The sequence below is a fragment of the Lutra lutra genome, chromosome 16 (assembly GCF_902655055.1).
Source record: "Lutra lutra chromosome 16, mLutLut1.2, whole genome shotgun sequence".
Taxonomy (NCBI): Eukaryota; Metazoa; Chordata; class Mammalia; order Carnivora; family Mustelidae; genus Lutra; species Lutra lutra.
The window spans coordinates 27,137,157-27,163,867 of record NC_062293.1 but is presented as its reverse complement, the minus strand read 5'-3'; the positions used below and the strand labels follow the sequence as shown (position 1 = coordinate 27,163,867).

Genomic DNA, 26,711 nt, shown 5'->3' with positions numbered 1-26,711 from the left:
TTTACCACCAGTCTGATAAAGGTAGATCGGAAAGTCTAGATCAAGTATTTTTTTGCCATGTGAAGATGCACATCCTAAAATCAAGATTTTGCATTATAAAAACGAGCCCAAAGGCCTCTGTGGAATGGGGTGGATTTCAAGTACAGGAATTCGTAATTAATTTTGTTCTAAAAGCCAAGTAGAAAAAGATCGGTCTTCTTTGAGAAAATGGGAGTATTAACCATTCTTTCTTCTTTTTTTTTTTCCTCTGCTTATCAATCTTTTATATTTCAACTAAGATTTCTGAATTGTCCTCATGGACAAGAACATGTGAGTGTATATGTGTGTGCATTTGAGAGCAGCAGAGAGGAGCAAGAGTAAGAGAACCCACCATCCTATGGCGTGGCGGCATTCATTCAGTTCATGCATTCATCAAACCACTGGTACCCCATTAATTAGACCATAAGCTACAAGAACTATTAGGACATAAAAACATGGTTTCTACCACTATTGTAAGAGATACTATAAGATGTGACATGAGAGAGATAAGGGATACAACAGAATTTCAGAGGAGAAAGGGAGGACCACGTCATGAGGCAGAAGGGGGCATTGAGGGAGATTCCCAAAAGAGTCCAGCCTTGGAATGACTAGGCTTTTTAATGAGTAGGAGTATCAGGGAAGGAGCATGGTTCAGCTGAAGAGACGAAAGCCCCAGGTCACCTGGGCTTGACAGTTCTTGTTCAGCTAGAGGCCAAGGTGTGGGGGGAAGGGCAGGGGGAGGTAAGCCCCAAAGACAAGTTCCTTCCAGACAGTGGAAAGTCTGAAAGCCTCACTGAAGGAGGCCCCAGGAAACTATGTAGCAGTTAGGTTCAGTGCCAGGAATGGGGAGCCTGGGTGGCTGAGTCAGTTAAGCATCTGACTTTGGCTTGGGTCGTGATCCCAGGGGCCTGGGATCAAGACCCGTGTTGGGCTCCGTGCTCAGAGGGGAACTTGCTTCTCCCTCTCCCTCTGCTCCTCCCCCCAGCTCGTGTTCTCTGTCTCACTCTCTCTCTATCTCAAATCAATAAATAAAATCTTCAAACAAACAAACAAATGACGATTCAGTGCCAAGGAAAGGAAATCAAGGAGAACCTGAATGTTGTAAGACCTCCTGTGGGTGATTATCTCAGACTAGACAGGAGGTTCAAAAGGTGTACAGAAAGAATGGAAAGGGACAAACGAGGAAGAGACTTCATTCTATGTTTCATGAATTCTGGGTTCTTCCCCCAGCTGTCCTTGGAGTCTTTTCATTTGCTGCAGTAACAAATGGCCTGAGCCTTGGGACCTTTGTCACCTGATCTGGAGGTCAGTGTTGGTGGTCCATTAGCTCTTCTCACCATATGATTTTTCCCATATTCCCTTCGACTTTGGTTTTTTTTTTTTTAAAGATTTTATTTATTTATTTGACAGACAGAGATCACAAGTAGGCAGAGAAGCAGGCTGAGAGAGAGGGGGAAGCAGGCTCGCTGCTGAGCACAAAGCCCAACATGGGCCTCGATCCCAGGACCCTGAGATCATGACCGGAGCCAAAGGTAGAGGCTCAATCCACTGAACCACCCAGGCGCCCCTCCACTCTGTGTATGTGTGTATGTGTGTGTGTGTGTGTGTGTGTATATATATATATATATATATATATATATATATATATATATATACATGTATATATACATATATATATTTTTTTTTTTAACTTTTTATACTTTTCCTTCTGTTAGTTTTCACCTGGCCTGACTCTCTGATCTCACACTAGTCTCAAGCATTCTTCCACCCCTCCTAAGAGTGTGTTTGCATGTGTGTGATCATAAAGGCCGAGCCATAGTCCAGATTATGATTGTGGTAGCAGAGGTAGATGACACGGAAGAGAGCAAAGGAAACACAGACTCCCTAGGAAGGGAACAGGGCAGGAAGGACACTGCAAAGGCAGGTGAAGAGATAAAAAATACCAATTTCACCTACCTCAAACTTTTGCAGAAGACTAGCTCCACTAAGTAGCATAATCCTGATCCTTTGATGAATCAGTCCCAGGAAATGAGATTGCTAATCCCTGTGTTAAATGGCAGAACTAATTGGTGTGAGGAAAGAGAGAGCAAACTCAATTTCAACGGATTTACCTTGCACCTTCTAGAAAATTCTGGTGACCGTGTGATCCAAGAGCCTGAGCCTTGCTGGAACTTCTGTTCACAGCCCATAGCGAGTGCGCCTTTGCTGAAGCTGAATTCTGTGTCAGATGATAAAATCAAACGTGTGCCATCGGTTTCAGTTTGTCTTCAAAGAGATGGGAAGACCTAGGGTGTCCCGGCAGGTAAACTCACCCCTTCCTTGATGGAGCCCCAACCCTCCAGGGAGCTAATGCTCTGAGCCTCAGGACCTCAGACCTCCCAACACTTAAAATGCAATCTCTTCTAAACATCAATCAGCATCGGAACCCTCCTGTTATTTGTTTCCACCTCTTTGGTTTTCCCTGAGATTGAAATAGATTCATTAGCCAATTAGGATGAAAACCAACCAATTAGCTAAATCCCTATTAACTTCTCATGTCCAAGGGCAGGGATGAAAAGGAAGAATTCCTGCTCAATATATTGAGGTTCTTGATGTCTCCCGCTTGGTAGTAGCTCAGTCTGATCCCCGTTTCTTTTCTTACTAGGGAAGGCGTCACCTGCATTTTATGCCTGGGTGTGCCCAAATCATCCCAGAAATTTGGAAAGTGGGTGTAGGGAGGCAGACAGGTTTTTTTTGTCTTTTTTGGGTTTTTATTATCATTATTATTATTTTATCATTCCTACCTTTGAAACAGATATGATAAGAAAATTAATCTCAGTTTAACAGAAGAGAATTCTTTAGAAGGTTAAAATTTGGCCCAAATAAACAGTCTTTGATTTTTTTCTTTTGTTTTGTTTTATTTATTTATTTTTTTTAATTATGAAAATACTACCTCTTCCTTGGAGAAAGCTTGGGACATAGTACCAATGTACCCATTGCTATTCACCTATAATTCCACTACCCAGAGATAACGTCTAGCCATGTTTTGGTTATTTTCTACCCTCCAGTACACATCATTGCATGTACTTGAAATATTGTTTCAATGATATACTTTACATAACACTTCAATATATAAAAATTTGCTGTATCGTTAAAATTTATGTTAACGATGGCACAAATATTCTTTATGTGAACCCACCTAATTTTCTAAACCATCCCCCTGTTATTGCTGCACATTTAATTTGTTTCCAATGTTTCATTATTATAAATTATGCTCTGGTGAACATCTCTGTGCACACAAGTCATTTTTTGGTTTTTAAATGCTGTTTATAGTTTCTAAAGTAATGAAGAGTGTGGACTCTTCTTTACTTTAGAAATGAGGGGTGAGGGGAGGCTGCCTCAGAGGCAAGCCACCAAGAGGTGTGGTCTGCTTGCTGGCAATGCCTATGTCGGAAGCCAAGGGTTGGTCAGAACCTCATGGCCCGATGTCTGATGTGTAGACTCTCAAATGTGGAAACAGGATAGTCTTGGTATATCCACAGGTGAGCAGATTGTTGGAGCTGATTGGTAGTTATAAAGATAGCATAGGCCAATATGTAAGCCATCACGACAACTTACTTTGTAATGAGGAAATTAGGACGTCCCCTCCTTTAGTAACAGAACTATTTCTGTCTACCATCTAGCGCTTTTTTTTTCCTTTCTTGAGATTAGAACACTTGGGAACATTTATCCAAGGGTTGCTTGGAGGACAAAGAGTTAGAACAAAAGACGGTGGATAAAGTTGAGAGCTATGGTGGGCCCTTGTGAAATATTATTACTGTATCCCCACGAGGAAACAAATTTCATGCCATTCTGCTGTGGCAAGGCAGGAAGCACAATGCAGGAGTTTCTGCTTTAGTCTTTCTTATCGACCCTTCAGTTGATAACGCTTTTGCCCTTGGATCTGCCCTTGTCCATGATGCTGACCTTGTGAATCTGGTAGACTCGCTTTCTCCCAGTAGATGTTAACTTTATCAGCTGGCTTTTCCCATTCTTACTGTCTAGGAGCAACCAGTGTAGGAGGCACCTAGACTGCTTGTTAATAATGCAGATCTCTGAACTCCACAGTAAATTTATTTAATCAGAATCTCTGGTATAAGGGTCCCTATTCGGTTTTTTGGCAAACTCCCCATTTTTGTGCATCCTTAAAGATCAAGACTCAAAGTGAATCAGCTCACCTGGTTTTTAAGGGGTGCAGGTATGGAGCCAGACTTCTTGGCTTTGAATCTCACATTGATTACCTTCTCTCTGCGAAACTTAATCTCCCTCTGCCTCAGTCTCCTCACCTGTCAAATGGGGATAATGGTTGGGTTCACATGATATGACTGCTGTGAGTATTCAATGAGTTAATATATATATAAACACTTAGAACAGGGCTTGAAGTAGAGTCAGCACTTAAAAAAAGTTAATTATCCAATCATTGCATTCATTAGTCAACTCTCCATAGAGCATCCTATAAAGACTTTTGACTCTGCAGCCATCTTCCTATTTCCCCTTCTTTATTTACCACCACCCCCCATTTCCTCACTTGGACCAGTATTAACTGAGTGCCTCCTCTACTCATAGCTTCTTGCTATGCCCCTAAATTGATGCTTCATCACTATGCTAAGATTCCATTGGTGTCTCTCTATGGTGACCAGTAATCCATCCCCTCTGATTGCTTCTGGATTTGGGTGTCGTGTCCTGGTTCCTAGAAGATCACAGAGAATTTTATAAGGTTGCCTCCTTCTGAGAGAAGAGGGTGTACATTCTCATATTTGGTGACCCAGACTACACAAGGGTTTTGAGTGACCTGCTAAATTGGCTTGTTGATGAAATCGTGTACCACTACACAGGAAGTAGCAGAGTTGCATGCTTTGAGAACATGTTTTATAAACTTTAAAGTGTTGCAAAAGTGAGGGCTTTACTGATTTTTCTGATTTCCCAATGCACAGACAAAGGCAAGAAAGGCAGGAGGGGACAGCGTTATGACAGGCCCAGAGCTGAGGTTGAGGCTGATTACAGAAGAAACGTTCAGGGATGTGTTCAATGCTGATTAAATTTCTGAGCTGTCCTTGCTGACCCTCTTAGGCATTTGGGACCTTTAAAACTCAAATGCTCTTTTAATCTCTTGTCACCATGAACTGGTGTTTCCTTGGGGCATTTCAGATTCTTCTCAGTGAAGACCAGGGAGCCATCAACTATAATGAGGAAACTTCAGATTTTTGCTATATCAAAAAGAGGATGTTGGACTTTAATGTCCCAAGCCATTGATTCAAGAGAGTCTTCGAAGCTGGATCAGTCACTAAAAGCTTCACTTAAATCGGCATGAGTTTCTTTTGGTGCGCTGTCGTGGATCTCCTAGAGAGGCTGCAAGTTGGAGTATAGTTTGTTAAGTACCTCACTTTTTTCCCTTAGGAAATAATAATAAAGCAAAGGCCAACACTCATCCTGTCTGTTTGAGCCAGCATTACAACAAAGGTCTGTTCCTTGTGTTTAGTACCTGAGCTTGAGTTGTCCTGCCAGAAGAGCCAAACTGAAATTCAGAGAGCCAACTGACCAAGAGAGGGCTGGTTGTTTGTAAGCATACTGCACTGCAAGCATGAATAATTAAGAAATTAAGACTGTGTAACAGTTTACAAAGCACTTCTGCATTTGTTTATTACTGAATCTTTACACAGTACTGTGTGGAAATGAGCAATGCCTTCAAAATGGAAACGTAAGTACCAGTGGAGTTTCTATGTTCTAAAGCCATGTTGACCAGTGTCAGGGTCTCCTGTGGCGGTAATATTCTAGTCCTTGCAATCTGATCATTTGATGTAGCCTTCAGTCCACCTTTCATAATTAGTAGAAGGAGGGATCCAATGGCTGCCCCAGGGCTACACTTTTGAAAGCTCGGAACATACCATGCTCATGGACGTACAAATGAATGAAATGCTACTGTCTCCTTATTGGCTGACTCATGAAATTCTTTTATTCTCCTTCCTACTGCCTCTGCAAATCTCACCAGTCATCTACTTTCTTCCTTTGATTTTGCATCTTGAATCATTTTTTTTTTCTTTATTCCACATGGCAAGCCAACTTTGAATTTTGGCCTTGATAAGAATACCATCAAATCCCTACCATGTCTGGTATTCATACTTCACTACCTGGATAAAGAAGACCGTGTTGCCAGGATCAGGCCCTTTCTCCCACTTCATCTGGGTAAAGGGATCAGACATGGAGTAAATGCCTAATACTGAGCCTGTCATACAGTGCATGTTCAGTAAAATGACAGATCGCCCCACTCCTCACCCTTTGCCTTCTCTTTCACTAGTGCATATCAGGTCTTGGCTCCTTTTTATCCATTTGTTTTTTATTCAAACAACATCACCTATGAATTTACTAGTCCCCAGGCACTGTGCTTAGAGATAGTGATTTAGAGACAGAATGTTTTCAAAAAAAAATGTCCATTGTGAATGGGGGGATAGGCATGTACAAAATTAAAAGATGTGAGTATTGGAAGATAGGAGTTCCCAAGTTGCACAGGTGTGGGGCATGTGGCTCTAGCAGGAAGAGTAGAGGGAGGAGCAGATGGGAAAAGAGACCTTCATCTTGAAGGAGGAGAACATGCTCTCTGCATGTGCTGTTGGGAAGGACATTCTAGGCGTGGAGCCACTGCATAGTGGAACTGCAAGGAGCTTCCTAGAGCTGGGCAAATGTCTCGGCCCTGGTTGGCAAGAAGTATCAAAATACTACTAAATCTGTTTCCCTGCTGGTGTCTTTTCTTTTCTTTTCTTTTCTTTTTTAAGATTTTATTTATTTATTTATTTGACAGAGAGAGAGAGAGAGAGATCACAAGCAGACAGAGAGGCAGGCACAGAGAGAGGGGGAAGCAGGCTCCCTGCTGAGCAGAGAACCCGATGCGGGGCTTGATCCCAGGACCCTGAGATCATGACCTGAGCCTAAGGCAGAGGCTTAACTCACTGAGCCACCCAGGCACCTTGCTGGTGTCTTTTCAAATACAAATCCTTTTATTTAAAAGCCCCTTAGAGAGATTTAATCTTGGTCAGTCACTTCAGGAATCATCTTTTATGAGCCTGGGCCCTGTAATCAAGTGCTGTGCTGTGTTTGAGTTTCTGATCTTGAAGTGCTTTATTCTACTTAGGAAATGATAATAACGCGTTTGCAAAACAATGAACGATATAGCATATATGCTATATCGATATATGCATAGTTAAGTATGAAATGGTCTGGAATCTAACTGGCTTCCCTAGAGATCCAGAATGATGACCTTGAACAGTAGAGAATGACAATGGAGGGATTGGGATTTAAATTAGGAATTGTAGAATGTGTAGGATTTTATTACAGGAAGGTCAAGAGAGAAAAGAAGAAGAAAAATGTGGGATCTAAAAATTCCGATTCTTAGGGGCCCCTGGGTGGCTCAGTGGGTTAAAGCCTCTGCCTTCAGCTCAGGTCATGACCTCAGGGTCCTGGGATCCAGCCCTGCATCAGGCTCTCTGCTCAGCAGGGAGCCTGCTTCCTCCTCTCTCTCTCTCTGCCTGCCTCTCTGCGTATTTGTGATCTCTGTCTGTCAAACAAATAAATAAAATCTTTAAAAAAAAAAACAAAAAAGAATAAAAATTCCGACTCTTAAAACTAGACAGTAGACAGGTGGTTGCTAGGGGCAAGGGAGTGGGGGAACGGGGTTAAATAAGTCACAGGGTACATATTTCCAATTATGAGATGAATACATTTCAGCTGCCTAATGTATAGCATGGCGATTATTAATAATACTGTGTTATATACATGAGATTTGCTAAGAAAGTAGATCTTAAGTGTTTTCAACACACACACGCAAACTATGTTGATATGTTAATTAACTTGGTTGTAGTAACCATCTTATTATGTACATGCATATTAAATCATCACATTTTACACCTGAAACAGGTATATAATTTTTACAGGTGTACATTTTTACTTGTCTGTCATCTTAGTGAAGTTGGAGTGACAAAAGCATGGAAGTAGGAATGAGCGCACTGTGTTGTAAGGGTATAGAAATGAAACAGAGTGATGTGCAGCCATTCATTCCATAAATTGTACAAAAAGACTGCAACAGAACAAGCACAAGAGGAAAATGGAATGCAAAACAGACAGCACCATCCTGCTCTCTCTCTTCCATCCATCCATCTGTGTATCTACTCATTTCATAAAGAGTTATTGAGTGACTACTGTGTGCCAAGCATTGGGAATATAATGGTGGCATCAAATCAGAGCTCTAGGGCCACAGGGAAAAGTCTAGAAGAACCTAATCCTGACCCTTGCTGCGTACTAAATTCTGTTGTGGACCACAGATCTAGCACAATTTCTAGACCTGGTTCTTCCTTGTGTGCTCAGCTGTGACCCCATTTGTGAGATGTAATGGACCCTGGAGCTGGGGAATTAATTTAAGGAATTATTGCAGAGAATAAGGTACATGACAGGGGGAGCTTGGCTTAGGCTAGAGGTGCCAAGGTTGGAAAAGGGGCTTTTCAAAGCAAAGAACTCACCTAGATTTAATTGTAAGATTTTGACAGAGATCTACAGTTAGGAAGATGACTGCGTGGTTTCTTGTGTGCTAATATGAAGCATGTTGATGCAAAAGTCAAATAAAAAAGGTAAAAGGGGGGCACCTGGGTGGCTCAGTGGGTTAAGCCTCTGCCTTCAGCTCAGGTCATGATCTCAGGGTCCTGGGATCGAGCCCCGCATCAGGCTCTCTGCTCAGCAGGGAGCCTGCTTCCCCTTCTCTCTCTGCCTCCCTCTCTGCCTACTTGTCATCTCTCTCTGTCAAATAAATAAATAAAATCTTCAAAAAAAAAAAAAGGTAAAAGGACAAGTTAAATGTGTTAGTCAAGAAACTCTATCAGAGAAACTAAATCTGATATCTCACTAGAAAATACACTGCAGACATATTGGACAGTCCATCCTAGCACAAAATCAGGAGAAGACCAACAGACCACTTGTGTGTCTTCATTCCCTGTTCCATGACTGATTCCATTGTGTTTAGGGCCCAAGACTCATTGATGGCATGACGACGATTTCTCCTGATGTATCATGAAGGTAACATCGTCCTGCTATTTGGGCAGATGATAAAGAAAAAGCCCTATACATGCCAAACTCAAGGCAGACTGGAACAGCCGGGGGTTTCTGTGAGCTGACACAGATGTGAACCCAGTGAGACATTTCAAAAGGCTGAGATACCCACCACTGGGATGCACTGAGGCAAGGCTCAGCTGATGTCTACACATCTGGGTAGCAAAGCTTTCCCCCTTTCGACATTTGTATAAGGGGATGATTTTGTGCATTTATATGAGGTGAGGGAGAGGTAAAAGAAGTTGTTTACACATTCAACGAGATCAAGGACAGTATAGTCCAAGATATCCAGATGTTTTGCAGGATTTTAAAAGGGTTTCACCAGATGTTTGCATTTGTGGGAAATTGTTGCCGGGTACTATATTAGCGAACTTTTTCCAAATTTCCAAAGGCTGAAGAAGGTCAGCTACTTTCACGGGCAAAATGCGCTTTACCCGGCGCTCGATTCTCATACCCCAACTTGTTTCAACATTAGTGATATGCACTTCTTGAAGCAAAGAGGCTGCAGCTTTTATATAAATTTCAAGTAGGTCATGTGGTTTTTCAGAGACATCAGGCTGGTCATTTTCTTCAAAGTTGAATGGGCGGAAATAATTAATGGGCTGGTTTATTGACATGCATTGGGTCATTCTTCTCTTTGTGGTTTTAATTACCAACTTCAGTTGACTAATTTCAGATTTTATCTGAAGCACCAGTAATTACATGGGGTAAGAAAAATTTCCACCGAAATAGAACTGGATAACGCTTAACACCATTGTCAGGCTTAAATCTTAAACCTAAGACAGACGCACGGGGCTTAATGCCTACATAACCCAGGCTGTGTTTTATGTCTTTCTGTGGGTTCTCAAGAACAAGTCATCCTGACTCACTAGTGAGTGAATTCTGAGAAAGGAAAATATTGAGGAGAAAAAAATGTTGGCAGCTTTGTTCTACTGAGCTCTGTGCTCGATATGGGACGTGAGAGTGAGACCTGGGTTCAAGTCAGCACCAGCTCAGCTGTGTGCTTGCTAAGTATCCTTGGTTAAACCACTCAGTTCTCTGAGCTTCAGATCCTCATCTGTAACACAGGACAAGTAATAGCTGTCCCTGACAGCTACAGTTAGGAACGACCTGGTGTAAAGCTAGTCTCTTTCCAGGCTAGCCCCAGTGGAAATTATCCATGACTCATGTGTAAGCGGACTGTGACAGGTTTTGCTTTTTTTTGTTTGTTTGTTTAATTTTCATTTTCATTTTCATTGTCATTTAGATGGACACAAGTATAGTGAAGTGTCTCTTCCTATGATCCTGATTTTACAAATGAGGGGACTGACGTTCAAGAAAAAAATGTGTTTGGCTCACATCAGTGGACCAGGATAAGAAGGAAGGGTAATGCAGGGATTAAGATCAAGGACGTGGGCCAGCCAATCTGAGTCTGGAATCCTTGACTTCATCACTGGCAAGCTGGGTTTTTTGTTTGGTTAAATCTTAAGCAACTTATTTAATGTCTTTGTGCCTCAGATACCTATAGGGCCTGGTAAGAATTAGGATAATAACAAGATCTGCCTCCTAGATTATTAAATGAGCTAATGAATGGAAAATGCCTAGTGTGGTGGTGAACACATGGGAAGTACTCAGTAGATGTGACTTTTTTTTTTTTAGCAGAACCAGGACCTAGTTCCACAGGCCCTAAATGCTGTGCTATTTCTATCTCAGTACCCTGTCTTCCAAGGAGTCCATTCTGGAATTTCTTTTGAGTGTACCTTTTGCACTTATAGTGCTTTTTTGAGGAAAGGGGCAAGCACTGTCTTCTCTATCAGGTATGATTCACGTGCATAACTACCTGTCTTCATAAGTAGGTCACATAGACTCTAACGACCTGGTGTCCCCAAGAACGCTACATCTGTGTTCCATATCTAGAATCACTAATCCTAGCAGGTTACCCTGGAGCTCAGATATTTTTGATCCCCTAGAGATAGCAGGGAAAGAGAGCAGGCTTTAAAAAAAAAAAGATTTTATTTACTTATTTGACACAGAGAGAGGGGGAGCACAAGCAGGGGGAGAGGCAGAGGGAGAGGGAGAAGTAGGCCTCCTGCTGAGCAGGGAGCCCGATGCAGGGCTCGATCCCAGGACCTTGGGATCATGACCTGAGCCGAAGGCAGATGCTTAGCAACTGAGCCCCTCAGGTGCCCCCAAGAATAGGCTTTTTGATCAGGAAGTCTGATCTTATAAATTACCATAAATGTTACTATACTCAAAACAATATGGCACAGACACAGAAATATACAAATACTAGGTGGGACAAGCTCGAAAGTCCGGAGGCAGACCTAATATATATGGAAACTTAATATATGGTTAAAGTAACATTCATTTTGGTGGAGGAAGGTGATTTATTGGATAAACAATGCTGGCATTATTCACTTTCTATCTTGGAAAATCTCAGATCACCATCATAGCATATGCAACTTCATCTCTTATAGATTTTTTTTTTAAGTCACATCATAGAAAGTATAATAATAAAAGTAGTTTTTAATAATTTAGAAAAATTTCTATAATCTGTACCTGGAGATACACTCTTAAGTAATAGAGGAAACTCAGAAACCTTATGAAGAGAGAGATCAATGTATCCACCCATATAAAATTTAAAAATCCCAGTATAGAAATACTCAAAATGAGGTTAAAAACTAGATAACAAGTGAGGAGAAAATGTTTACCGCACATGACAAAGAGTAAATGTTTCTACAGTTCAAATTACAGCAAAAATTTATATGAAACATATAAATAACCCAGAGAAAAATGCATGAAGAATATTTTCAGAAGAGAAATGCAGATAGCTCATGAGCGTGTGAGAGGACGCCCGACCTCAGCAGCAGTTAGGAAATGCAAATTAAATCAATGAGATCTCATTTTCCCTGTTAGATCTCCATAAATAAATAAACAAACAAATAAATAAATAACATCCAGAGCTATGGAGATTATGGGGGAAAGGGACACACACATAGCCGATAGGAACATAAATATTTATAGACAGTGTCAGTATCTTTTAAAGGAACCTGGCAGCATCTGTGAAAACATGTGCCTACCTTGACTGGACAGTATTACCTTTAGGGATCTTTCCTCCTGAAATGAAGGCATTCGTGTGAAAAGTATATGAAAAGCTTGGTAAAATAAAGATGGAAATCACCTTCCTGTCTTTCATCTAGGGAATGGCTGAGAAAAGAGAAGTACATCCAAACTATGGAAGCTCTGTCACCTAACACATGAGTAAGAAGCTCTAGGGAGCACTGACAGGAAGGACATCCACGACATATTGTTACTTGAAACAAAAAGTCATTTTACAGGGGCGCCTGGGTGGCTCGGTGGGTTGAGGTTCTGATTCTAGATTTCGGTCAAGGTCATGATCCTGTGAGATCGAGCCCCACATTGGGCTCTGTGCTGAGTGTGGAGCCTGCTTGAGATTCTCTCTCTCCCCCAACCCACGCCTACCCCCAACCCCACTAGTACGGGAGCTAAATAAATAAATAGTTTTACAAATAGAACCTCTTTAAATGTATGGATATGTTTCGGGCATGCGTAGGTAAGCTTAATGAAAGATTCCTGACCAAGTGTTCACACTGATTACCATAAGGTGTCCCTGGAAGGAAGAAGAGGGAGATAATCACCCCTTGATCTACACACCTGGGCATCCATCCATGCACGATTTTGTCTGGTTGTTTGTTACCTCTAAAGAAAGGAACTAATCTCAAATTCTAGTCACTGTACCGACTAGCCAAGTGACCTTGGAAAGTCCCATAACCTCTCTAAGTCTTACTTTTCTCCTCTATAAAATAATGATTATAGGATCTCCCAGAGTTGTAGGGAGGATTAGGAAGATAAGATATGTCAGGTCCGTGGCACAGAGATTATGGTACGTGATCGGCAAATGCAAACCCCCTCTTCCTTCCTTTCTCTACCCCCTCCAGTGATGTTTTCAGAAATGTGAGCCAGTCCCCACACTGGAACCAACAGGTGGATGAAGGTGCTGTACAAACGATTAATCCAACAGCTTCTAAAAGCAAAATAAAAATGGTTGTCTTTGGAGTTAAAACCACTCTGAGTGATTCACATTACTGTTCACCACAACACCCCCCCACCACCAATTCATCCAGACATCGAGAGTTACAGATTCAAGAAATAATTGCACATGGTACCTTCAGGGTGTGAAATTAAGTGGTCAATCCTATGATCTAGACAGCACCCCACTCTGAATCCAGGTTGGGCTGTGTGGGCACCTGAAAGCTGCCTTTCTTCCCCACTCCTGTCTGGATCTCTCATCTTTTCCCTTTCTGGGATGCTACCGTGGTGGGACCAGTGTAGGGGATCCATATCATTCTCCAGGGTCCCCTCACTGGACCCCTTCTCTAACTCTCACAGAGTATTTATTATAAAAACCACATATTGGGATGCCTGGGTGGCTCAGTTGGTTGGACGACTGCCTTCGGCTCAGGTCATGATCCCGGAGTCCTGGGATCGAGTCCCACATCGGGCTCCCAGCTCCATGGAAAGTCTGCTTCTCCCTCTGACATTTTCCTCGCTCATGCTCTCTCTCACTGTCTCTCTCTCAAATAAATAAATAAAATCTATAAAAAAAATAAAAATAAAAACCACATATTGCTAGACCTTTGATAAACATGTTCCCACTTAATCTTCCCAGCACCTCTCTGAAGCAACTGTCACCCCCATTTTACAAATGGAGAAACCAAGACTACAGAAGTGTAGCCACCTACTCAAGGTTCCATGGTGAGGATATGGTAGCTCATGATCAGAGAAGTTAGAAGACCCAGTGGCTTAAACTCTCTCTCTGCATAACCGTTATTCAGAGTCCCGTGATAGTGTGTCCTAGGTACTAAGAATGGCAAGTTTCTCTGTGTAAGGGAGAACTTTTGGCTTTTAACTGGTTCTAAGACTTCTGTGGTTTGCAGCCTCTGCTCATACTTGCAGACTGAACTCCAATATCCCCTCTAGTAAGAAAGCTTTTCCTAGCGCCAGAGGAAAGCGTCAGAGTCCATTTACTCCCCTCTCTGCATTTAAGCTTTAATATGCACACACCTTAATTATAACACTTACCATGTTTTATGATAACTGTTTGTTAGCGTGCCTATCTTCCCACCCTATGGGGTGTCCTTAAGAGTGCGGGCATTTTCTTTTAATGTGACTCAGTGGAGATGTTTCCTTAATTTGCAGATGAATGCACAACTTAATGATTATGTGTTAAGCAGGTTACTTTGCAACCCCTGAGAGGTCCCCAAGTGAGAGAACAGGAAGCCCCTGTTAGACGCCCTTTATGAAATACAAACCAGAGGACGAGCAACAGAAGAAGAATCCAGAAGCAAAAGAGTTATTCAAACGCTATTCCTCTTATGAAATAAATCTGAAATCAGAAAGGGGCCAAAAGCCTACAGCAGTGGGTATTTTAAACATGCTTATTAATAATGGCTCAAAGTGGAGATTTATTACAGTTGAGAATAGGGAAAGGGACAGTAAATCAGCATCGGTGAGGAAAAGAGCAAGGGAGAGATATGAGTTCTTATTTAAAATGTATTCATGTGCTTTATAACCCTAAAGTAGAGATTGCTGTATTGAAGTGGAAGGCTTTATTTGTAGGATTGAATTCACCAAAGATACGTTTTATGCCAGTATTCATTTTCCCATCTTTCATTTGCTTTCCTTTGGCCGAAAAGTTGGGGACTTAGTTTATTGCTTGAAAGCAAAAAGAGATTGCCTTAGCAGAGTCTCTCCATGAAAATATTCCTTGCTTCGAATGGTGACTTCGAGCACTTGTTGGATTCTAGGAAAAATGCTATTTTATTGGCACATATGTTGAAGAGAATAGTTTTTAAAGCATTCAGTTAGTTCTGCCTTTGAGATAGAATTTAAACAAATCCAAAGCAATAGGATTACATTCACGTAAAAACCCAACTGTTGCTTAGGAACCTATTCTTTTCCCACTCCAACTACTCTAAGGATAATCAAGCTCACTCTTGGCTATATTCCAACCAAGGAGATACATGCTTTTAATTAATCAATCAATTCATGGTTCTCCCTTGCCTAAAACTCTCAGTGCCTTTCTAATACATTAGAGTCAAGCACAAAGTCCTCACTATAGGCGGCAGAGCCTGGAAACATCAGTCCCTTGTCTACCCAGCCAACCTCCTTTCCTCTTGTCTTTTCTCTCATCTGGTTCATCAGGTTCAAGTTAACCGGCTTCCTCCTGGTTCCTTGAACACATCAGGCTCTTCTCTGCCAAGACCAGTTCTGCTCCTCTGTCTGGGACACACTTTTCCCTGCCACTCTTCAGGCACGACTCCTCTCAATCCTTACACGGCCACTTGATGTCACTTCCAAAGAAATTATCTGTGACGAGGCTATGTCTCTATCCATGCTTTATTCTGTAATCCATTGCCATCTTTTTTTTTAAGATTTTTATTTATTTATTTGAGAGAAAGAGAGAGAGTGAGTGGGAAATAGCACCAGCTGGGGGAGGGGTCAAGGGAGAGGGACAAGCAGACTCCCTGCTGAGCAGGGAGCCCAATGACGATGAGAAGCTCGATCCCAGGACCCTATGATCACAGCCCCAGCCAAAGGCAGACGCTTAACCAACTGAGCCATCCAAGCGTCCCAGTACGTTGACCATCTTAATTGTCTCTACAGCGTGCTCACCGGAAATGCTAACTCCGTGGATAAATGCAAGTGTGGAGATAAACAATAAGCAATAAACAATAAACAATAAATAAATAATAAATAATAAGCAATATCTCCCGTATTCCCCACTGGGAGCTGTTTTCCTTCATTGCTGAACTACCCAGAACTGATAGCAGGGTCTGACCCGTAATGGGTCCTCAGCAAATGTTTGCTGCATGAGTTCTGGGTGTCAAGCCTAACGCCTGGCATGTCACAGGCTGTCAGTAGACACTTTTTAAGTGAGTTTGTCTTCCTCCTTTAGGATTTAGCAAATTCACATAAGCTGCATGAATTAATTCCCAGTGCCAAATTCCCTGCCCATAACCGCATGGGCTATGAAAGTTCTGCTGAGACAAGAAATGAAAATTTAGGACACATAAATACAAAGGATGTCTAAATGCTGGGCCATCATCTCTAGGATCCAAAAAAAAAAAAAAAAAAGTCCCAGGGCAAATTTTAACTCTCAATATCAGACTTGAGTCCTCAGGTTCCTTGCTCTCCTGATCAGTTTCTTGTTTCACTGAGAACTTTTCCATTTTTGTATGGGGGTTACCATGATGTGTTAATAAACTAAACTGGGGCTTTTTCTTGGTTCACTGGTTTTGAACAAACGGCTGATGGGTTTTGCTTTGGGTTTTCCAAGGCTCATATTTTAAGCAGCTGAAATCGCGGTCACTGGGCGTCTTTCATAGCTCGCTGCTCCCAGAGCCAAGAGACTGTTTGGGATTTGTAGTTTATGGTAACAATACAGCATTGCCACTGGGGAGATGTTTTGGCAAAATAGCACAGAGCTGTGATACAGCCCTTAAGGGCCATTGTTTGGGCTCTGTGAAAATTAATTTTCAAAAATATCCAGGTCTGTTGTGTGTTCTAGTTTATATGTAAATTAGAAGATTGTGGGAAAAGGATACCAGGAATGATGCCATTCAGACAACTTCAGACCAGTCATCCATTCATTGGTTAGAGTGACTCTCACTCAGTTTTGCTTTACTTACATTTGAGGGTTTTTTTCTTAATGATACATTGAACCAGTCGAGCTAGAAGAAGATACAGCATTAGCCAATATGCCACTATAACTGAAGCTTTTAAAAAAATGACACAGAGCTTAAAAACTTGATTGATGGGGACAGTCATGGAAACTAAGAGAAAAGTAATTCAATCGTGATTCTCTCAATTTGGAAGTAGAAGCTGTGTCATAGCATCCCGCGGTGCCACCTCTGCTCCCAGGGGTGGCACGGGGTATGTAGCAACTTGAAGGATCAATAGCATGGCGGGTAGTTAAGTGTCAGAATCAGGCGATAATGTTCTGCCCAAATCTGGAGGGAGAGTTTCTCACTCTAAATCCTGAAGCCTTGGTTCACACGTCCAGCCTCGCTGTGCAGGTGGAATCTGCTGGCTCACTCCCATGCAGCAGGAAGTGTGGCATCTCCACGTCCTCCTGTTTCCAGAGGCTTCCTCCTAATGCATTTCCTTAGAACCTAGATGACACCACATTTGCAGACATCTGAGTCTGGTCCTTTGGGCACCTAAGTTCCCTAGACTAGTTTTGACACCTTCGCTATCGTCCCCCAACACTTAACATGGATTCTAAAAGCATGGACTTCTTTCATCTGGACCAGAACCTTCTCCAGCCCAGCTGGCCCCAGGACACCAATCCCTAGAGGTGCTCTTCATGAGCGGTTGTCCCCATTAGATCTCCTTGACGTCCCTGCAGAGGAGACCCAAGCAAATCCCCTCTTGCCTGGATTGAGAACTTTGTATCTAATGCAGCCACCATTGTATGGCTTTTTAAAAATCTTCATTTTGTTTGTGATGGTTGACGTCCAAAGCACGTTGGTTTGAGTCTCTGCACTTGACATTTAATTTAACCAATAAACAATTACCGATGTTACTTTTGATTTGCCAAAAGAGAAACCAGGAGCAGAGTCTTACAATGGCCAAGGCCATACTTAACTCGGATACTCCTTGGCTCCCATAATCTGCCCTTGTGTGGAGCCTGCTGGGAAGGAGGGACTTGACCCTCTGCCGGTAAGGCTTTCATTTCATGTGTGTGTTCAGGCCAGATGGTCTGTAAGGCACCTTCTATTTCTGAAAGATGAGGAATTCATGGCTTATTTGCAAATGAGCAGTCCAGAGGCACCTGGGTAGCTCAGTCATTAAGCAGCTGCCTTCGTCTCTCTCAGGTCATGATCCCAGGGTCCTGGGATTGAGCCCCTTATCAGGCTTATCATGCTTGCCCACTCCCCCTGCTTGTGTTCCCTCTCTCGCTGTCTCTCCTGCTGTCAAATAAGTAAATAAAATCTTAAAAAAAAAAAAAAAGAAAGAAAGAAAGAAAATAAATAAATGAGCAGTCCAGTAGTGGGCAAACTTAGATACCCCTTCAGGAGTGGAGCTAATGAACAGGGGCGAGTGGCTCTCAGCTGTTCCTCTGTTGTCTGAGCAGGTGGTTGGAACCAGACTCAGAGGCCTCAGTAGTGAAGTGGGAATATAAAACCCTGAAACTGTTTGTCATAAAGAATGGCATGCCCAATGAAAGCCCAGGCAGATGTTCCCATAAAGTGTTTGTTGTTTGTGTTTTTGTGGGGGTACTTTCGGGGTGTGAAGTTTATTAGTAAGGCTCAGAGCATCTCCCTCCCCATGTTGCCATATATTAGCAGTCTTGCAACCCATTTATGGGGTTGGAATTATTTGGGGTAATGATTTTCATGGGAATAGATGAAATGCAATCTGCACTTAGCTCTCACTACCTTTATTATGCAGCTGCCTTCTGGGGGAAGACCCCCAGATGTCATAGATGGGCCCACTGTCAAAGAGGTGAGGGTCTCAAGGAGTATTAAAGCTCAAAGGGGGCTGTATTAGTTTCCTGTTGTGGCTATAACAAGTAACTGCAACTTAGTGGCTTAACATGACACAAATTTATTTATCTTATAGTTCTGGGGGTGAGAAGCCCTAAATGAACCTTGGGGGGGCTAAAAATCAGAGTCAGCATGCCAGTGTTCTTTCTGGAGGCTCAAGGGGAGAGAATCCATTGCTTCGCCCATCCCAGCTTCTAGAGGTCACCTTGGTTTATATCCCCTTCCTCCATCTCCAACGCCAGTATCTTCTGCCCTCTCTTTCCACCCAAGATCTTCTCTCTATGTCTCTGACGCTCCTACACCTCTCTCTTAAAAAAGACCCTTGGGATTACATTGGGCCCACCCAGACAATCAAGGATAATCAACTCATCTCAGTACCCTTAATTATTTCCACACAGTGTCATTTATTATGGAAGTTTAACATCTTAGGATGTGAACATCTTTGAAGGAGGACCATTATCCAGCCTGCCATTAAGGTTATAGAGACCAATGAAAGCCCAAAAGATAAATGATATATCTAAAGCCACCCAGCTTCTCTGGGGCAGTGCCATGGCCTTATCCCAGCCATCCTCCTATCTGCCACGTTTCTGTGCATCACTGACAAAGATGGGTAGGAGTGGGCCTGATGGGGCCTTTATTTGCATAACAAACTGGAAATGATTGAGGAGTAAGTATAGGATTGTCAGTGATTCAAAAATAGCAGTATAGAGGAGACAGAAGTTTATATTTTTAAAAATGCATGTTTAATTCAAGAGCTTCTTTAAATATTATCATTTGGCTAGGGCGTGCTACCTTCTAAAGATGTTCAGTGACTTGTAGGGATAACATGATTTAAATACTGATGGGAAATGAAAGTGCTAAGGAACACAGGTACAGGTTCTTCTCTTCTTCCTACTCCCACCCCCTCTGCTTCTCTCTCTCCATTTATTAGTCTACCCATGGCTGTCATTTGAAAGTCAGTTGGAGTTGGAAAACCAACTTAAAGTCTTTAAACTAAAAGGAATGGAAGAACCAACCAATGGGCTTATTGCCATGGGTTAAGGCAAATTAAGTATTCGCCATATTTTACAAGGAAGCCCCCCTTTGGTGTTGAAACATTCTTCTAAGAATCTGAGAAACTTGCTTTTGGTTTTCCTCCCCCTTCTGCCCAACAATGGCCTGTAACAAATAAAAGGTTGGTAGAATTTTGGATTTCAGTGGTACTAGACATACTATCCAGCCTGATCCTTCTCCTGAAATGTGGGTCTTTTATAGATTATGTTTGGTAGGGATTTGCACTACTCCTCTCTTGCCTCAATTTTCTCCATCTGTGACATGAGAAAGAGTGTTGGCTGCTTAAAATAAAGGGTGAATTAAATTTGAGTTCCTGAGAGTACAAGTGCATTTGAGAGGGTTGTGATCTGTTAGTTTCATCTACTCTAGAAATCACTCCCTAACTCCACTACCCACTGTGTCAGGGTGCGGTGCCCCTCACCTAGCGATTCATAACCCACTCACCTCATTCTGCAACACTCCACCCCGCTCCCTGCAAAGTGGTAATCATTCTTACACATATCTGCCTTACTCTAAATTTACCTAAGCCAGGGCTGGGCATGCAACAGGAGCTCATTGTACTGTCCATGGACACTGTGGATGGATGAGTGAGTGAATAACCATATAGGCTCATAGCCACATAGTGGACACATGGATCCAGAGCCTCAGTGGAAATACTGAGCACGGAGGAAGGTGGGTGGCAGGAAAAGACTGAAGATACAGTCTGTGATCTTCACTGATGTAAAATTAATAATTGGTTCCCCCTGCTCTGCTAACTTTCTTAAGCAGAAGGAAACTGGAAATTGCCATAGAAGTTTATTTTCACAGATGTTTTAATGTGGCATTGGAAGATGAGTAGACCATTCCCCTTTGGGTATTTGCACCCAACACTCCATGTCGTTTTTTTCTGTCTGTCAAATCAACGCATTCTTGAGCTACTGGTACATTAGGTTAGTGACACAGTGCTGGATTAAACAAAGACAAGATCATTTTGCCAAGCTCCTATCTGGCCTTGATTGGGGGTCATAAAACTCATACATTCCCTCAGTTTGGTTTTGACAACTCACAGAATAACACCTTGTGTATGTCACATGCTACTTTCTTTTAAAAGCTTTCAAAACCTTCTATATAGAACAAGGGTGATTCCCGTATCATTCCTACCACATGGAAAAACAAAGCATCAGCTCAGGAATTACTAAATACTCAGTGTACTTCAAAAGATCATGTGGGTGGACTACGCCATCTTTCCACAAAGGCGTTAATGCTAGCTGTACTCATCAAAGTCTGAAACAAGATGAGTGGGTCTGAAACAAGAAAATCTGAAGGTAAAATTTAGTAATTGACCAAGATCCAGGCCGGGAAAATACCCTAGTGACACCCAAGGGTCTCTATGGGTGGGAAACGCCAGGTGGCCCTTTCTGATGTCACCATTTTGGTGCCATGGCTCTTCTTGCATTGTTTCTTAAAACTTCCACCCAGACTAATTCTACAATTTCTTTTTGTTTCTAGTTCCTTCTTTCTGGGGATTGGTGAACTCAGCTTGGAATCTTTGCTCTGTGGGGAAACGGCAGTCGCCAGTCAACATAGAGACCAGTCACATGATCTTCGACCCCTTTCTGACACCCCTGCGCATCAACACTGGGGGCAGGAAGGTAAGCAGCCATGGTGCTTCCATTGTGAAGTTGAGGATGTCTGGAGATGCTGATTCTGAAAGCCAGTCCTCTGGGTCTCCAGCTCTCTGATGAGTTTGCCTTTCCATCTAGGAGTAAAATCACAGACCTCAGGCCTGCTGCCAACCAGTGTAATTATGTCTGAATTGTGCTTTCTCTTTCCTAGCTAGTCAAACCCTCATGCTTCTAATTACTTTGTACCCCCTAGAGGTTGCCTAAGGCCCTATCCCTTGGTACCTCATGAAGGTCAGAAAGCAGTGTTGCTTCCCAAGCATATCACGCTGGGAAAATCCCTCCTCTTTACTGGGGCTTCTTTTAACCTCAACAAAGTGGGGGGAAAATTGCTTCACAAAAGTAAAATCAGAAATTTGTCATCTTGGAAGGAAAAACAAATAAAAATCACCTTAGATGATTTATAAGAAAATCAATAATTAATCTTTCTAGGGGCATCTTGGCTGGCTAAGAATCCTAGCTCTTGCCCAGAAATGCTGAGCTGCACCTTGTGATTCTCACACCAATGTCCCTTCTTCCCCCACCTCCCATCCCCCGACCCCCACCGCAGTGAGATGCTCCTCCTTAATTTTTGGAAGGTCATGATGCCTGTGGGGTTTCTTGTTGCTGGGCTCTAGCATTTCTCTTGTGGGTTAATTTCTTTCTGGCTACCTTTTACTGTTGCGTAGTTCATTGAAGGTGGGAAATACACACACACAGCAAATTCTGTTTGAAGGTGATTTAGTTATTGTGAACTCAAGAGGAATGGAAAATCATTTGTGTCCAAGAAATTGGGATTAAAATTATGGACAGTCTTTGTTACTGCTGGCAGCCGATTCTCCACTTATTCAGTCCGTTTGCCTTATTTACCATGGAGTTTGTAAGAAAGTTTTTCTCCTTCTGATATATTGGAATGTATTCTTTCCTATTACATAACTGTCCCCAGAAAACCAAACAAACAAACAAAAAAATAAACCCAAATTCTAATGACGGTTCTCAGAGATGTTAGTAACTTTGACTCAGGTCATAAAGCGGGTTTTAAAAGGCTTTGCACATGATTGAGACTATCTCTCTATGTGGTGTTTGTGTGCTGTTTTTTTTTTTTAATTAATTTTTTATTTTTTTGTGTGCTGTTTTTGAATATGACTTGAGAAGCATTTTTCTAGAAGAGTCCTATGTAGGTCATATAGTTTATCACTCTGATTCCATGGAAATTAACCTACCCAAATTACCATTCCATTTGAAGTTTTATTTTTATAAACTCTAAAGGGAACTTGCCGTGGGTTCTACACATACCTCTCTCCTTCAAGTCATGACCATGGACAGGCTCAGTGACCAGTATTCAGAAAAGGCAAGTTGCAGTTTTGACTTTTTTGATCACTCTTTCCTTCTTGGAAAGGGCGATGAAGGGAATAATTGTACTCTGGACAAAGGGTGAAGCAGTAAAAATGCGGAATGAGGGTTGGTACCTGAGTTCCAGAAATCAGCTAAAAGGTGACCAGCAATGGGCACCTGGGTGGCTCAGTGGGTTAAAGCCTCTGCCTTTGGCTCGGGTCATGATCTCGGGGTCCTGGAATCGAGCCCCGCATCCAGCTCTCTGCTCAGCGGGGAGCCTGCTTCCCCCTCTCTCTCTGTCTGCCTCTCTGCCCACTTATGATCTGTCTGTCAAATAAATAAATAAAATCTTTAAAAAAAATAAAAATAAAAGATGACCAGCAAGACTGAAGCACAGAGATTAAAGAGGAGGAGGCGGGAGGTAAGGATGGAAAAGGAAGATGGGGCCAAATCTAGAGGCTGTGTGAAGGAACTGGATCTTTTTCCCGAGTTACGGCAAGTGATTGAAGCATTTTTAGGTCAAGAATATGTTGGACACGAGATGGGAAAGGTAACAGGCTGACGCAAATAATGGACACATAAGTTTCACTTTTCTATCAGCCCATCTTAGAGGAAAATATTGATGTGAAAAAAAAAATAACTAATTCAAGACAGCTTCTCCTAAAATTTATTGCGAAAGATGAGATGGGACAATTGCATGGTGTTAAAAAGCACTCATAAGTTTTGGCTTGGTTTTTCTTTTTGTTGTTGACAGAGATTTTTTTTTAACATATATTTTCAATTTAGTAAAGTGTACCTGATCCAAATCAATTTTCAAATGCACTGGAGTTTGGAATTTTGGAAACATTTACTCTCAACGATGTAAATATTTATATCTGGCACAATTTGTGTTGTCAGCTGTTTGTAGAGCTGAGAACTGTCTGGTGGTTTCCTTTACATTAGTGAAAGGTGGAAAATAAAATATAGATGGTAGGAGGATAAACTAACTGGTAATGAAATGTCTAAACGTGATAGACAGTAGCTAAACCACATTTGCCAGGTTTTTAAAGGTGCCGTTTAATGAGTTGGAGACTTACTTTGGAAGTGAGTATTCAAATCACTGCTGTGAATTTAGTTTTGCCTTGAAGAGATAGGTATCAAAAGGTGTAAAGACCACCCTGTAGGACTGGGAGGTTTTGTAGAACGTGGGCAAGGTGCCACAGTGTGAAGTCTGAGGTCTGCTGGGTATCAGCATGTAAAATGCGTCCCAGTCATTATGTGTTTTATGTCACATTCTTATCCCTGAGCATGATTCCTGCTCATGTTTCAGTGTACCTTATGCCCAAGCCCGTGAATGGCCCCGCCGCAGCTTCTGACTTGTGTTACTGTGTTCGTTTTAGTGTGTCTGACCCAGCATGAGGATCAAATCATGAATTAAGGGCTTATCTTAGCATGGGCAAGGGCTGAAATTCAACCTGAATAATAATATATGACAATCAAAACTTATTGTGTCTTGGATATAACGGAGTATATTCATTATACTTGAATAATGGTATTTCTTTTACTTTATAGGTTGCTTCTTTTCAGTGGTAATTCTTAAGTAATGTTTGGGTTTGTTTTTGTTTTTGTTTTTGTTTTCTTGAACAAGAGTGGTTTTTTTGTTTTGTTTTGTTTTTTACCCCGTTCATATCTGACACATAGGACTCTTACGGGCAAAATTTAAAGTAACTGTGCTTTTTAAACAATATTCACTGAAGGTTGAGTTGTGTATGGTCACAAGAATCTTTCCTTGGACTCAGCCCCTTGATCCCATTCAACTTGACTCCTAATAGTCTAAACAGTTTTTTTTTTTCTTAATCTTGGAGTTAATTAATCTATTTTAGAGAAAGCTACTGAGTGAACCCAGGAATTAGAGTAGGCAGGTGGAGATAATTCTTCCTTCACAGTCTCAGATCATTTAAAATCCCTGTATGTGGGAAATTAGATTCTGATTCATCTGGTATTTTAAGCTCAGTTCAAGCCTGATGGACTGTTTTAAAGGTGGAGACCCTTGGTAGTCAATGGACTTGTACAGATTTGAATATTTTCTTTACCTTCCTTGTTTTTTTCCTCACATCAAAGTGAGTGTACCTTATGTGTTTGTGTCTTAACTTTTGTGTGCTGTTCACCCAAGTAAGCTTCCTGGTAATGTGAAAACAATGTAGAGTGTGAATGTTACTGAATAGCAAACTATGAATGGCCTGGTTTAATCATTTTGGGGTATAATAGTTCCTCCAGATATTTGCCTGGAGCATTCTCTGAGACAGGTGAGGCGCGTGCTGGAGGCTTTCTGGATTAAGAGGTGAGGTTAACATTCATGGAAGAGGTGTAGTTTTTAGATAACCTCTCTACTGATCTGAAATATCTAAAAGAAGAAAAAGTATATTAAAATGGAGTTGGAAATCACTTGCTGATCCTGCCATTGTAACCAAAAATCAGTTCTGGCATCCTTCTTCATCTTTCTGCTCTTTTAATAAAATGGACATCTCAGGAGTTAGTGACATGAGCATTGCTTATGATACATTAAATGTAAAAGGTAGCATCTAACATTATTCACTTAATGATCCCAATTTGTTTAAAAAGTATCCATGCTATGCATAGAAAAGAGACCAGTGTTAAGAGTAATATTGTTTCTTTCTACTTTCTTAAAGCTTCTAGATTTTCTATAACAAGTCTGCATTAATTTAATAATCTGAAAAACATGTATAGATTTTTAATTCATCCCTTTGTTTTAGGCAAAAATATACTTAGAGTTGGCAAATGCAGTAGATGGACTAATGCCCTCTCCTAAAGATTATATATATAATCTATATATATATATATAGATTATATATATTATATCTCCTAATCCCCAGAATTTATGAATATGTTATCTTATGTGGGCAAAAGCTATCTGAAAGATGCAATTAAGTTAAACATCTTAAAATGGATAGATCATCCTCTATTATCCCGATAGACCCATTGTAATCACACAGTTCTTACAAAGAACAAACTGAGGAAGAGTCCAAGGCAGAAAAAGAGATGTGACAGAGGAAGCAGAGGTCAGAGAGATGTGCTGCCATGAGCCAAAAGAATGTGGGCAGCTTTGAGAAGCTGGAAAAGGGTAAAGAAATAGATTCTTCCCTGGAGTCTCCAGAAGGAAGACAGCCCTGCTAAAACCTGGATTGGAGCCCAGCAAAACTGATTTTTGACCTCTGACTTCCAGAATGTAAGATGACCGTTTCAAGGAGATTGGTTGCCATCTCATGCAAGCACAGGGACGGAGCAGAGGACAGAAGACCCCAGCTGCACTCCTCCCCACCTTCCCTTTGCCAGACTCCCTCTGGGGAGAAGTCAGAGACCAAGACAAGACTGTTGATTCAGTCTACATAAGCCAGCCTCCAGGCCACAGGATGAGGTGAAGGTAGATTTGAAGGGGCGGTTAGAAGACATCCAACAGAAGGCTATATCCTTTATCTACGTGACCATTGGCACGTTTCCCATTCAATGAATATGAGGTAATAAAACTCATCATTGCCTATAAAATTAGGTATAAATGTCTCAACCTGGCATTCATAGTCCTTGCAATATGGCCCCAAACCTCCCTTCCAGAGCCTTATTCCTCTTACATCTTATGCCTACCTTTGTTCCCAGTTTGAGACTGTGGTACTTTTTTCTTAATTGACCATATCTCATCTTTCCCTGTCATCTGTGCTTTGGTCACAATGTAACCCTTCACCTTACGTACCTTCTGTAACTCAGCACTCCCCATCCCTACTCTTCTCTCATTCAGTCTCTGTGGCTCCAGTACTTCCCCTGCCATGACACTCCTCTTGATGTCTTTCATGACTGGTGAAATCCCTCTCCATTTGCCTTCTTAAGTAACTTGCTTATCTTTCATTTAGGACCTGAACCTTGACCTATAGTACATCAGTCTTACCCACCTCATTTTCCTGTCTTAGATTAAGGGCTCCTCCTGATAAATGTGCTTTCATAATTTCATTTTATA

At 41.7% G+C, this 26,711-nt stretch overlaps 1 protein-coding gene across 4 annotated transcripts in view; it reads left to right on the top strand.

Annotated features, from left to right (window-relative positions):
- CA10 (carbonic anhydrase 10) overlaps positions 1 to 26,711 on the top strand; it is a 514,780-nt gene that overhangs the window by 198,467 nt on the left and 289,602 nt on the right. For all 4 annotated transcript variants that reach the window (XM_047709128.1, XM_047709129.1, XM_047709126.1 and 1 more), the window contains exon 4: positions 21,219 to 21,361. In XM_047709128.1, the coding sequence (XP_047565084.1) occupies positions 21,219 to 21,361 (143 nt within the window). The remainder of the gene's footprint in view (positions 1 to 21,218; positions 21,362 to 26,711) is intronic.